The 13,838-nt window shown below is 39.4% G+C and overlaps 1 protein-coding gene across 11 annotated transcripts in view; it reads left to right on the forward strand.

Annotated features, from left to right (window-relative positions):
- Positions 1 to 17: 17 nt before the first annotated feature.
- Positions 18 to 13,838, forward strand: part of HELQ (helicase, POLQ like) — a 50,861-nt gene continuing 37,040 nt past the window's right edge. For 6 of the 11 annotated variants that reach the window (XR_011538130.1, XR_544427.2, XR_011538128.1 and 3 more), the window contains exons 1-7: positions 18 to 466; positions 1,521 to 2,235; positions 6,406 to 6,584; positions 7,145 to 7,345; positions 7,782 to 7,854; positions 11,070 to 11,167; positions 13,007 to 13,105. Coding sequence is in view for 4 of the 11 variants with exons in the window: in XM_008517196.2 (XP_008515418.2) it covers positions 275 to 466; positions 1,521 to 2,235; positions 6,406 to 6,584; positions 7,145 to 7,345; positions 7,782 to 7,854; positions 11,070 to 11,167; positions 13,007 to 13,105 (1,557 nt within the window). In the remaining 7 variants the exon portion in view is untranslated. Of the gene's footprint in view, positions 467 to 1,520; positions 2,236 to 6,405; positions 6,585 to 7,144; positions 7,346 to 7,781; positions 7,855 to 11,069; positions 11,168 to 12,014; positions 12,187 to 13,006; positions 13,106 to 13,838 lie in introns of those variants that run through there. The other 5 variants (XR_011538131.1, XR_011538132.1, XR_011538133.1 and 2 more) reach the window with 4 other exon arrangements.

Genomic DNA, 13,838 nt, shown 5'->3' on the forward strand with positions numbered 1-13,838 from the left:
GCCTGCGCAGCATCTTGGCGGTTCTCACCCTCACCGCGCCACAAGCACCGGAGGCTTGTGATTGGACGAGAAGAAGGCGGGCTCCTACGCTTGTCTCCGCTTCCGGTCGGAGAGCCCTGAAGATTAATTGGTGGTCTTTCCCAAAGGTGGATGGAGGGGCGAGCGCAGTTTCGCCCTGTTGCTGTCCGCGGCCTGTGTTCTACTCGCTGCTCGACTGGGGTTTGGCGGCTGGGTCCCGGGGGACGACATTTGGGCAGGGCCGTCAGCCCCTGCCATGGACGAAGGTGGTTCTCGCATCCGCCGGCGGGTGTCTGTCCGCAAAAGGACCCGTCCCAGCCTAGGCAGCATTTTTGCCGCCCCCACCGCGGCCGAGCTCAAGCCGGGGGATGAAAAGGAAGAACAAGAGGAGAAGGAGATGGGGGCTGGGAGGAGGCGGCGGAAAACCGTGGGCGTGCAACCAGTCGAGGTACAGCCCCCCTCAGCTCTCAGATTCCCCCAGTTCTTCGTCCCATGTCCCGCCTTTGGGATGATGATGCAAACCCAGGTTTCCTACCGCGCATACCCACTGAACGGGGAGTGGGAGACCAGCCATAGCAGGCTTGGAACAGGAAACTCCAAAATTTTGGCCGTTCCCTTCTCAGGTGCCAGTAATTGACCAATTATCCTTCATTTGACCAAATAGCCTTCATTTGCTCACCTTTGTTATCGCTGGTAATCCTCACTGGCTAGGTGTTGCCTCGTTATCCCGATTTTTATGTAGATATTAAACGAAGACCGAGAGACATAGAAGTTGTGCACGAAGCAAATAAGCATGACTGAGACGCAAACCTAGACGTTGAACTTAGGCTGCTCCTGCTGTACTAATAAAATCTACCATTTATTGCAGGCCCGTTATGTGCCGGGTAATTCGTTAAACTATTTACGTTATCTGGATTTTACAACAAGAGTCAGGCCCTGAGAAGTTAAGAAACTACGCTTCTGACACCAAATCCTGTGTTTTTAGTCACTGCACTATATTGCTGTCTCCAGATTTACATCTCTTCCGTTCACTACAGCACCATGAGTCAGTGTGCAGACTCCCTCTCGATTCCAAATTCCTAGGAACAGAATCTCCTTGGAGTGTCCAGTAGTACAAACATGATTTAGTTACAGGCCAGCTTCTGTAGATTGGAGTGTGGGAGAGGTGAGGGTACTGCAGTAATCAGAAACTTCTAGTGAGATGACATCCCAATTGATGTCTATCAGTTCTGCTACCGCTTTAAGGATTTAGTACTGGCTTAGGAATTAGGATCCCAGCATCACTATACACTATGAGTGCAGTTTAGACAAGTCACTTACCCTCTCTGGGCCTCCATTTCTTCATCTATAAAAAGGGGATGATAGCTAATTCATAGGGTGATTTACATTTAAGTCTATGATTCATTTGTGACCATATATTTATACCTGGTATAGCTCTAGGCTGGAACTTTTATTTTTAATGAAGTTAGGCTTGACCATAAATCTTTTTGTTTTCTTTCCAGAGTTATGACAGTGAAGAGGACATGTTTGATGACTATGATAGCTTTGCTGAAAACTCTTTTTTAGCTCAACTTGATGACCTGGAACAAAAATATATGCAACTTCCTGAACGTAGGGAACATGCTACAGACGTTGCCACTGAAGATCTTTGTTCAGACAGCATCAAACATAAACTCAGCGTTACTACCTTAGACAACTTTACAGAATTAAAAACAGATGTGCACACAAAGAACCAGAGCGAGTACGAAGATGTCTCTACTGAATCTGGAGCTGATCTTTTGTGTGATGTACCTTCTTCCCAGGTTTTATACTTTGAAAATTTGCAGAACTCCTTAAATGATTTGGGTGATCAGTCTACTAAAGAGAGGGATTGGAACTCATCCTCTCACAAGACTGTGAATGAGGAATTGCCCCGTAGTAGCATAGAGCAACCCCAGCAAATTGATGAATCGTCTTCTACAGTCAAAACTAGTTCAGATGTGAATAGGAAAAAAAGTCTTAAAGATCATCTAAAAAGTACCATGACTGGAAATGCCAAGGCCCAAACACCAATATTTTCTAGGACTAAACAGCTCAAAGAGACTCTCCTGTCTGAAGAAATTAATGTTGCTAAGAAAACAATTGAGTCATTATCAGATGATCTTGGTCCTTTTTATTCATTACCCAGCAAAGTGAGAGACCTTTATGTTCAATTCAAGGGAATTGAAAAATTATATGGTAATGTTTTTGCTGGAATTAAAAAAAAATTACCATCATTACCATAATATTGGTGCATATCAATAGAAATCAGATACTTCCATGGTCATATTTCTCATCTTAAAAGCAGATCAAAATATCAGTTCTCTCTCAGCTTTCCATCTCTGTCTTGCTACTAGTGAACCTTTTTCCTTCCCTATGTGGTCATACTTCTCAGACCTGTTATCCTTGCTGTCTCCTTTTCCTCACCTGAGTAACTCCCAGCCCACTCCAACTCTGTGTTCTGTGCTCTCACTTAAGATGTAATGACTTCACTGTCTAAACCCAGTGATACTTTTAGTTCTTACCTTACCTGACTTCTTATTAGCGTACATGACACAACTTACCCGACCCTTCATGAAACAGTCATTTCTTGACGTCTTGACGTTGCTCTCCTGGTTTTCTCTCTGAATGTCTAGCTGTTCATCAGTTTTCTTAGCTGGTCTTTCCTGGCTGGCTCTGACTTCTCTACCAACACTTAGTTGTTGAAATTCTGACTACTCAGATGTCTTGAGTGAAAGAAGTTAATGATTAAAACGAAACATCTTTAAAGACAGCTGAAGTTAAGATTTAAGTGCAAAGAGATAGTATTAATAACAATTAGTGTATCTTGTAATGTTTTTCAAAAGTCCTGGGTCCTTTCAAATATCTGTCATCTTAAACCACGAAGGGACAGTTCCTACCATCCTGGAAGATCAGCCTACCAACTAGTCACTTCCTAAGTATTTCTGAAACTCCTGTGTTAGTATCCTATGAACCATATGAAAACATGGGTTCTCGTCTCGGAAGACAATCAGGTTGGAGTAACAGGACTACAGGAAACAAAGTCTAATATAAGACTGTGCAAGAGTCTAGTAAATTCTAAATTGTGAGATTTGTAGATTCAGAGCTAAAGGTGTCTGTTGCCCGTGAAGTAGATGTTAACTTTCTTCCCTCTTTTCTCCCATCTGCATCGCCTGTCAGAATGAGTACCGTGAGGACAGGGCTCTATCTAACTCATCTTTTTCTTATGTAGCTAGCACTGTGCCTGGTTCACTATGGTAGGTTCTCAACTGCTGGGTGTTGTCAGCCTAGTTATGAGTTCTGTCCCTGTCACTTAAAAACTAGTTTTGCACTCTGAGCCTTAGTTCCTGATCTATTAAAAAGAGATAACGACAATAATAATAATAGTTGTTTTGCAAGTTATGTTCTGTGTCAAGGACATGCCAAATTAGACTTCGGTAATGACTATCAGTAATTATATTGGTAGCTTGTAAGAACTTAAGTAAATAACAACTTTTTAAATCTCTTTTTACTTGTAAATCTGGCTTAATCACATGACCAATTTAAAGCATAAATATGTGTACTACGTTTTATTGAGCTAAAGCAGTGGTTCTCAAAGTGCAGTTTGTGGACCATAAGATCAGCATCACCTGGAACCCTGTTGAAATGCACATTCTCAGGCTCCACCCCCAGACCTACCGAATCTGATCGTCTAGGGGTGGGAACTGGCCATCTGCTTTAACAAGCCCTGCCGGGGGTTCTGATGTGCCAAAAGTTTGAGTCACTGAGTTAGAGAATCTCAACCTTATGCTGTTACTTTTGCCTTTTTATCATAAAATCACATGATTAACGTGTTTTATATAAATGTTGAGAACTAGGTTAATATAATTAATTTTTTTAACGTGTGAAGATAACTGATATTCTTAAATGTTCATTATTTTCGTCATTTTATAGTTTAATCTGAGTTGGATAAAATGTAGATATGGTCAACTTGTATTTTGGCACAAACATCTGCAGTTTGGTAACTAATGGGTAATACCAGTCTGAAGTACTTTTTAATATTTAAGTATTAAACTTAAGTATTTAAGTATTTTTAAGTTTTTTTAAAGTAAAAAAAATACATAGTCATTTGCATATATTTGGGTGTCACCAATAAGCACAATAAATTAAAGTCACTTAAGTGTCATTCAAGTCACTATTTTTAATACCTTTGTAATATATTCTATGAGTCATTTTTAATTTTTTGTTCTTTTTTTGCTGAGGAACATTACTGAGCTAACATCTCTTGCCAATCTTCCTCTTTTTGCTTGAGGAAGATCAGCCCTGAGCTAACATCTTTGCCAGTCTTCCTCTATTTTGTGTATGAGTCGCTGCCTCAGCATGACTGCCGATGAGTGGTGTAGGTCGGTGCCCAGGAACTGAACTTGGACTGCCAAAGCAGAGCACACTGAACTTAATCACTAGGCCACAGGGCCAGCCCTGAGTACTTTTTAAAATTTAATTGTTTTGGAAAACAAATGTAATATATTCAAGGCCAAGTTTTCTATGCGTATATTCTTTTTTTTATTTTATTTTTTTCCTTTTTTTCCCCAAGGCCCCCCCCCGGTACATAGTTGTATATTCTTTGTTGTGGGTCCTTCTAGTTGTGGCATGTGGGATGCTGCCTCAGTGTGGTCTGATGAGCCGTGCCATGTCTGTGCCCAGGATTTGAACCAACGAAATACTGGGCCGCCTGCAGCGGAGCGTGCGAACTTAACCACTCAGCCACGGGGCCAGCCCTATGCATATATTCTTTCTAATATCTGTACATAATTGGGTCCATAGTATCCAACACACATTTATGATCTGCTTTTTTCTCCTAACTGTATATTGAGCATATATAAATCAATCTACCCCGCATTTTCAAGCTGCAAAGAATTACATTGTATGATTGTTTGACAATTCATTCAACCTTTACCCCCTCGATATTTGTTGTTTGTTACTTATAAATAATGCTATGATGAACGTATTCACATAATGTTTATATGCCCTTGCTTTTATTTCTATAGGTGTAGAGTCCTGGGGGTAATACTGCTAGCTTGAAGACTATGTGTGGTTTTGTTTTTGATATTGTGATTTTTGCTAGACTGCTGTCCAAAAAGAGTGTAGCAGTTTGCTCTCATCAGCCATACACAAGAATGCCTGTTTGTCCCCACTCTAGTCAGCTCTGGATTTTACGTGTGTGGGGTGGTTCTTATTTGGTAGTTATTTGTGGGTTTTTTGTTTGTTTATTTTGCCAACCCAATAGGTAACAGTTGAACATCTTTTCATGTATTTATTAGCCATTTGCATTTCTCCCTCCTGTGAAATGTCTTGTCATATCTTTTGCCCATTTTTCTCGTGATAAAATACTGATACACATTTTGAAGACTTTTGATGATCCAGATTGTCAAATTGCCCTACAGAGTAGTTACACTAGTTTTCACACCATGTTTTGGATCTGATGTGATCCTTTTTATGAGTTCCACCTTGCTAGGTTGTGAAAACCCTAGATGGGCCAGTTAATAATCCTAATCTTTTATGGTTTAAACAGTCTTATCATTTTAAAATGGTATTCAAGCCATTCAAAGTTCAGCTCCCCATGAGAGCTGGTTCAGTATTCTTCCTTAGTTTGTACAAGACTTCATAGACTTTTTTTCCTCCTCGCCCTGTTTCCCTCTAAGGTGGTGTTTGGATGAATGAGGAAGGGAAGCTTACACAATCTCCTTGCAGAACGTATGAGGGAGGCCTCAGAATTCACACAGTTCCTTGTACTGTCCTTTAGTTTCTCTGATGCCCCCAGATGGTGCTTCTTGTCCAGCAGGCTGCTGCCTGCTGTGCTGGAATCTTAGACTTAAGTCTGCAGCTGTTGAATGGGTGGGCTAGTTGCCCACCCCGCTAACCAGACCTGAGTGGTATTAGACTCTCACTGGCTGTGCACATCACACATTGGGTTGTTTTGTTTTTGTTTTGTTTTTTCTCTTGGCCCTGAGCTAACATCTCTTGCCAATCTTGCTCTTTTGTTTTCCTCTCCAAAGCCCCAGTACATAGTTGTATATCCTAGTTGTAAGTCCTTCTGGTTCTTCCATGTGGGATGCCACCACAGCCTGGCTTGATGAGCGGTGTGTAGGTCTGCGTGCAGGATCCAAACTGGCAAGCCCTGGGCCACCCAAGCAGAGCACATGAAGTTAACCGCTACACGACCGGACCGGCCTCCATAGGGTGTTTTTGACACTTAATATTGATGTATATTTACATTTATCATGAAAAGATTGCTACACATGGAGGGATTTGATCTTTCCTTCATAGGAAACTTTCTTGAGATTGAGATTGTAGAAAGGGAAAATAATGCTTTTTCTCTTAATTCCACAGAATGGCAACATACTTGCTTAACATTGAATTCTGTGCAAGAAAGAAAAAATTTAATATATTCCTTGCCAACGAGTGGTGGAAAAACCCTCGTGGCTGAGATTTTAATGCTACAAGAACTGCTTTGCCGGCGGAAAGATGTTTTAATGATCCTACCATATGTGGCCATTGTCCAAGAAAAGGTATCATTTTTTTTTAACAAGTGATATCTACTAATATTATTTAGACATTAAAATATAAAAACTAGCATAAATGTAACAACTTTTTATTGACTGAGAAGAGGTGCCTCTATTAATAGAGAATTATCTGTATTTTTAGGATGTGCAAAAGCAGTATGGAGGACTGAAAATCTCTTCTAATACTAATTACCTGTTGCAGAAAGAGTTTTGTTTTTCTAAACTGCTGGATTAAACTCAATTTTAAATCTTCTATTGATATTTTGCCTGCTTTTTCAAGCAGAAACTAACCAATTATTTTATTGAAATAAATGAATTATTGTGATTTTTATTACATAATGGGAGACAGTTCAAATTTATCTTCACATTATGTAGTTTAAAAGTTGTATTCATTTTGCAAAGAACAACACATTAATTATGACATTTCTTAGATATGTATGTCTTATCTGAGATCTTGTTCCCATTGATTGGTTTTAAACACCATTTTTAGATTTTTTAAAGTCCCTTGAGCATTAATAGAGTTCTTATTTATCTGGTTTGTTTGTTTGTTTTAACTAATATCCTAGATTTCAGGTTTGTCAAGCTTTGGTGTAGAACTGGGTTTCTTTGTTGAAGAATATGCGGGAAGCAAAGGAAGATTTCCTCCAATTAAAAGAAGGGAAAAGAAATCGCTCTACATTGCCACTATTGAAAAAGGGCATAGTCTGGTGAACTCCTTGATTGAAACTGGAAGGATTGGCAGTCTGGGTCTGGTTGTTGTAGATGAGGTTGGTTACTACTTTTAATTTATCAAGACTTCTATTCTACTAACATATCTATTATTCTGTGGATCTGCCTAGTACCTCTATGAGAATAAGTAACTTATTTTTAATATATAGACAATATAGATGAAGACATTTCATGCCTGGTAATCTTAAATTCGGTTTTGTGTCATGTGTTTCTTGAAGAGCAAATATATGCGTGTGTGTATTCAATTTTATAATAGTACTTATGAATTCCAGATGCGTCAGGACATTGGCCCCAGACCTTATTAACTTAAAATACTAATGAAATGATGCATTTGTACTCTAGTTGCTATATGAAAAATGCTTAAGAGTTATAAAACAAAGTTCCTTCTTCATTTCATACAAATATATGACTATTTTATAGAGGCACTATATGCAGATTTACTTTTCTCTTCTCTCTTTTCTTAAAATCTCAAAGTTGCACATGATTGGTGAAGGAAGCCGTGGGGCCATACTGGAGATGACCCTAGCAAAAATCCTCTACACTAGCAGTAAGTATGTTTTCAAATGTGGTCACCAACTGATTTATAATCAGGAGACCTATAAAAGATGTAATTCTAGCACTAGCTAGATTATGTAACCTGGAGTAAGTTATTTAAGCTTTCTGCCTTAGTTTTTTAATTTCTAAAGTAGGCTTATAAATTTTTGTTGGAAGAATGGATGAGGATAAATGAAATTAACATTTGAAGACATCCCCCCCATGATCATCCTCTACTTAGTGGCTGTTTGTGCTTAGGCAGATGACTTAACCTCTCTGTTTCTTCATCTGTAAAATGGGGATAATAATGGTACTGACCTGGTGGGATTTGGGGAGGATTATATGAGTTAACACATGTAAAGCATTCAGCAATGCCCAGCACATAGCAATCAATAAGAGTTTGCTGCTGCCACCACCGTCAATATCATCATCATCCTAACAAAGCAGCATATTTAAGTACTCAATTTAAGGAGCCATTTTGCAGCACTAGAGTCTTCAAATATATATGAAGCATTTATTCTAAATGTCTTCTCTATTATTTACTGATATGCTATTACAATAACTTATTAGTTGTTAGGTATTGCAATACCTTGTATATGGAAAAATTATTAATTATAAAGGTCAAATCTTAAAATTATTTTAAAAATTTTGATAGTAATGATATTTAGGCAGGTTGTAGCACTTTATAATCATTCATTCAAAAAATATTTATTGAGTACCTACTGTATGCCAGGCACTATTTTAAGTGTTAGGGATACAGCAGTGAATAAAACAAAGTCTTTGGCTTCATCAAACCTATATTTTAATGAAAGTGAACAGACAATAAGCAGATAAACAGGTAAACATGGTGTGTCAGATGGTGACAGCTCTATGAAACAATGTAGAGCAGAGGAAAAGAGGAGCGTGATCCCCTGCTTGTCAAATCCAGCGTATACTGAATGTCCTTGTCTTGGTTTTTCTTCAGTGTTTGACTGTTTATCATTTTTTTCCTTTGGGTGCTGAGACTTCATTCTCTCTTAGTGTGAGACCCCTCCTCTCTCTGTGTGAGGGGTCATGTGTTAGCACTGAGAGCTAGTGCAGCATGATGGCTGAGGACAGACTCTGGAGCTGCATTCAAACCCTGGCTCACTTTCACTGCATTGTGATCTTGTCAAGTTACAGTAACTGTACCTCTGTTTCCTCGTGCGTCACAAATGGATGACAGTAGTAGAACCTTCATCACTGAATTGCTGTAAAGATGACATGAGTTAATCTTTGTAAAGCATCTAGCATAGTACCTGCACATAATGGACGTGTGTTTGCTATTGCTGTATGCTTATTTGTCTTTCTATTATCAGTGCGTTGCACTTAATAGATATTTGGATGAAATGAGTCTCTTTAGTTTCTTCCTCTTGTTCTCCCTGTGACACCACTTTCTAAGCGTATTATGTACATTGGTGTTACTGTGGATGCATCTTAGTCTCTTCTCTTGTTTCCTGCTTCATGCGGTTTCTACTAATTCTCATCCACACTCATGTCTTCAAGTGCTTCCTGTGTGCTGATGGGTCCTGATCTGTATTTCCAGCTTTCACCTCTCTTCTGAGTAATATCATCTGCCAGCTGGGCACTCCAACTTGAATATCCTGTGAATAGCTCAGATTCACCGTGTGCAAGTCTAACTCATTTCCTTCAGACCCATTCTTCAGACTGAATTCCGTGCCACCACTTGCCAGCCATCCAGCCAACCAAGCCAGAATCTTTTAATATTTACTCTTGTACATTCTGTCAGCAGCCAAATCCTGATTTACCTCATAAATATATTTTTAAATCCTCTCCGTCCTGTTGCTCTTTACTACTAAATCTTCAGTTCAATACCTCATCCTCTCTTACCAAATTCCCACAGAAATCATCAAGCTCTTTTGTGTGGCTTCAGTCTTGATCCCTGCCCTTTCCCCCACCAAATCCATCTTCTCTGTGCAGTTAGAATGATCTTCCCCAGATGCAAATCCAATTAGTTTATTTTGCTACTTACAATCCTTTAATACCTTCCCTTTGTTTCTGCATAAATCCCAAATTTCTTAGCACAGCCTTTCTTGATTTGGCTGCATGCTCACCTCATCAGCCTCATAGTCCACCCTCATGGAGTGGGAAGAGACAACACATATTCCTCTTTTGGATAACGTCTTGAACAATAATTTCAAGACAAAGGATAGCAGCTGTGAAGAAGTATTTGCTAAGAATGCTTCTTTGATTTTCCATTCAATAGCCAAGTCTATGGAAAGCAGCCATTTTGTACTGCCCAGAAAGTCATGCAGATTCATGAGTTTCACTCCACCTTTATTTAAAAAAAAAAAAAAAAAGAAAAGTTAACAGCCTGATAGCAAGATCCCATAAAGGACTTTAATGTGACAAGAGTTCGGGACCCATTCAGCCCTGCGTCCTATGCTGTACATCTGCCTATAGCCGTACCTGTGGAACATGTTTAACTCTTCATAATGATGGTCCAGCTAGTCAGCAACAAGCGTATTGCTGGATTAATACTCTGGTAATAGATTTATTGTTGTTAATGCTGTCAAGTACCAGTGGCATAGCTTTCAGCATCACTGCAACACACAGCCACCACAGTATGAGAACTGACAGAAGGGTGGCGTGGTTCCCTCACCCCCGGCTGCAGCGATAAGAACACTGAATCTTAACCACTAGACTACCAGGGCTCTCACTGCTGTGGCCTGGGTTTGCTTCCTTGTCAGAGAACCACACCCATCTGTTGGTTGCCATACTGTGTGGCAGCTGCATGTTCCTATGATGCTGAAAGCTATGCCACCAGTATTTCATATACCAGCAGGGTCACCCATGGTGGACAAGTTTCAGCAGAGCTTCTAGACTAAGACAGGTTAGGAAGAAGGACTTGGCCACCCACCTATGAAAAATTGGCCGTGAAAACCCTGTGAGTAGCAGTGGAGCATTGTCCTATATAGTGCCAGAAGGTGAGAGGATGGCGCAAAAAGACTGGGCGGGGTTCTGCTCTGCTGTACACAGAATCACTAGGGGTCAGAATCAGAATCGACTTTGTGTCACTAACAACAAAATATATTTGTATTTTTCTTACCTTTTCCCTCCTCTACCCCTCCACCCCCACCTTTCCCAAATCACTCAGGAAGAATTCAGAACCCAAAAAAGTTGCTAAAATTACTATGATGTACTAAAAAACAAATTTTTCTCGATACTTTGGATTTTTTTTTTTTTTAGAAACAACTCAAATTATTGGTATGAGTGCAACGTTGAGCAATGTTGAAGACCTGCAAGAGTTCCTTCAAGCAGAGTATTACACCAGTCAGTTTAGACCAGTATGTACCTCAGGTTTACACTGTATTGATTTGTTCTGTAGCATCTTACTTAGAGAAGTAGCAAACGTACTATGTAAAAAAATTGTAGAGCTGGCCCCGTGGCCTAGTGGTTAAGTTCAGCGTGCTCCACTTCGGCAGCCTGGGTTTGGTTTCTGGGCATGGACCTACACCAGTTGTCGGTGGCCATGCTGTGGCAGTGACCTTCCTCAACAACAACAACTAAAAATTCTATAGAATAGTGAAGGGACAGAATTCCAATCACCATGGCTATATACAAATAAGAGTTTGTGTTTAGAGAATGTAAACACTCTGGGGTTGGGGATCTTGGCTTGAGTCACTAATCTATCTGTAGCACCTGGAACAGTGACTGGCCCATGGGCCTTTTTTTTTTTCTTTTGAGGAAGATTAGCCCTGAGCTAACATCTGCTACCAATCCTCCTCTTTTTGCTGAGGAAGACTGGCCCTGAGCTAACATCTGTGCCCATCTTCCTCAACTTTATACGTGGGACGCCTACCGCAGCATGGCTTTTGCCAAGCAGTGCCATGTCCACACCTCAGATCCGAACCGGCGAACCCTGGGCCGCCAAAAAGTAGAACGTGCGCACTTAACCACTGTGCCACTGGGCCGGCCCCGGCCCGTGGGTCTTCAGTGAATCTTTATTGAATGTAATTTTCCAGACCCATTCCATTTTTCCACTTCTTATTCTCTAAGGTAAATTTTTACATTTGGTCAAAATTTAGTGATTCATGTTTTGAATTATTGGCACATAAAAAAATTATCTTAAAAGTTAAAACGTTTTCAAATATTTATGCTTTGGTAGTTATAATGCTTTTTTAATACGTTAAGACTTCATATGGAGCCAGCCCTGTTGGCCTAATGCTCAAAGTTTGGCACGCTCCGCTTCAGCAGCCTGAGTTCAGTTCCCAGGTGTGGAACCACACCACTCATCTGTTGGTAGCCATGCAGTGGCGGCAGCTCACATAGAAGAACTAGAGGGACTTACAACTGGAATATATAAGTAGGTACTGGGGCTTTGGGAGGGGAAAAAGGGAGAGAGGGGAAGATTGGCAACAGATGTTAGCTCAGGGTGAACCTTTCCCAGCAGGAAAAAAAAAAGACTTCATATGGATTTAAATTTAAACTGCCCAATAATAGTATTCCCAAATGGCATGAAGAAATTAAATAACTGTAATTTGTACTTAGTTGAAAGTAGTAGTACATATACTCTGTCTGCACTACCAGTGTGCATGTTCTAAGTAGGTTTTCAGAAAATAATTTTAATTTGAAATTCGGTGTTTTTACATTTGCACCAAATATGCAAATTTTCAAGAGAGATTTTCTGATCTTAACTGTCAAATTAGATGCTATTCTTTTAAAATGCATTGAGCTATGTTTATAAACTTTTTGTCTACAAATACTTAAAAATAAAATGGTGGTATTTAGAATGAAAAGTGATGACTAGTAAAACAGAAAGTTTTAAATCTTAAGGACTAACACAAATAACTCTTAATAAAAGGTAAAGAGTGTGATCACTTAACTCATTTTTACTTCTTGTGACAAATACAGAAGTGTCTGGTTTCCTTTTAAGATGTGGCAATTCACTTCAAAAGTATTTCTTCAAGGATATTATTACCTATTTTGAAAGCAGAGAAAGAGACTTTAAAAACAAGAAATGATAAAGGAAATACTTAAAGCATGTTTTACATATCTTAGAAAAACTAAAATCTGTATATAGCTGTCCTTCTTTACAAGTCTTTACAACATATTTTGCAAAATTTAAAACTCTGGAAAGAGGAATTTATATGTGGTATTAATTGCAAATGTCCTTTTAATTCAAGGTTGAATTAAAAGAATATCTGAAAATAAACGATGCAATATATGAAGTTGACAGCAAAGCTGAGAATGGCATGACTTTTTCACGTGTCCTTGGTTATAAGGTAACATTAATAACCTTCGAACCCAAGTTTCCCAGACTTTGTGCCCGGATGCTCCAGGGCACCACAGAAGATTCACATGGGTACTGCGGGATAGTTGGGTATTTGAGAGGAACAGCTGATGCTTGACATCTGTTGAACACTACTCAAACTACTGGTTCAAGGTAGTTAGTTTCCAATTTCAACATTAGAGCCCAAGACATTGCTTTCTCTGTCACATGTCTATGTGAAGTTGGTTATTTTGCAGTTACTGTAAGCAAATACCACGTGAAAATCAGTATGGGACGAGAATTGATGGTGGCGATGTCCAGTCTAATTCCACATTTTGAAAGACTGTCCAGTGCCCAGTTGTGCACACATCCCATTAGTGGGCTGTTGTGGTTATTTGAGTGAAATAAAAGTAATTTATCGTTCAATTGATATGTACTACTTATTCAAACAGCTACTACATTGTCAGGAAATACATACTTAGTAAGTTGTTTGGACCTAACTACCTAATAAACAAAACTGTTGGATAGATATTTCTTTTGGCCATGGGGCTCCATGAACTAAGAAAATTTGGAGACCTCTCCCTTAAATGTTTATTCATTTAGCAGCAACAACAAAAAGAAACGTGTGGGCTATGCAGTTCACATATTGGTGTATGAGAATGTTAATGTCTGCCATGTTAATGTTCTGTGACTTACATGAAGGATATTCAAAAGAGGAGAAAGGGATTTCACAACTGTTTTAGAAT

This window comes from Equus przewalskii, chromosome 3 (genome assembly GCF_037783145.1).
Source record: "Equus przewalskii isolate Varuska chromosome 3, EquPr2, whole genome shotgun sequence".
NCBI lineage: Eukaryota > Metazoa > Chordata > Mammalia > Perissodactyla > Equidae > Equus > Equus przewalskii.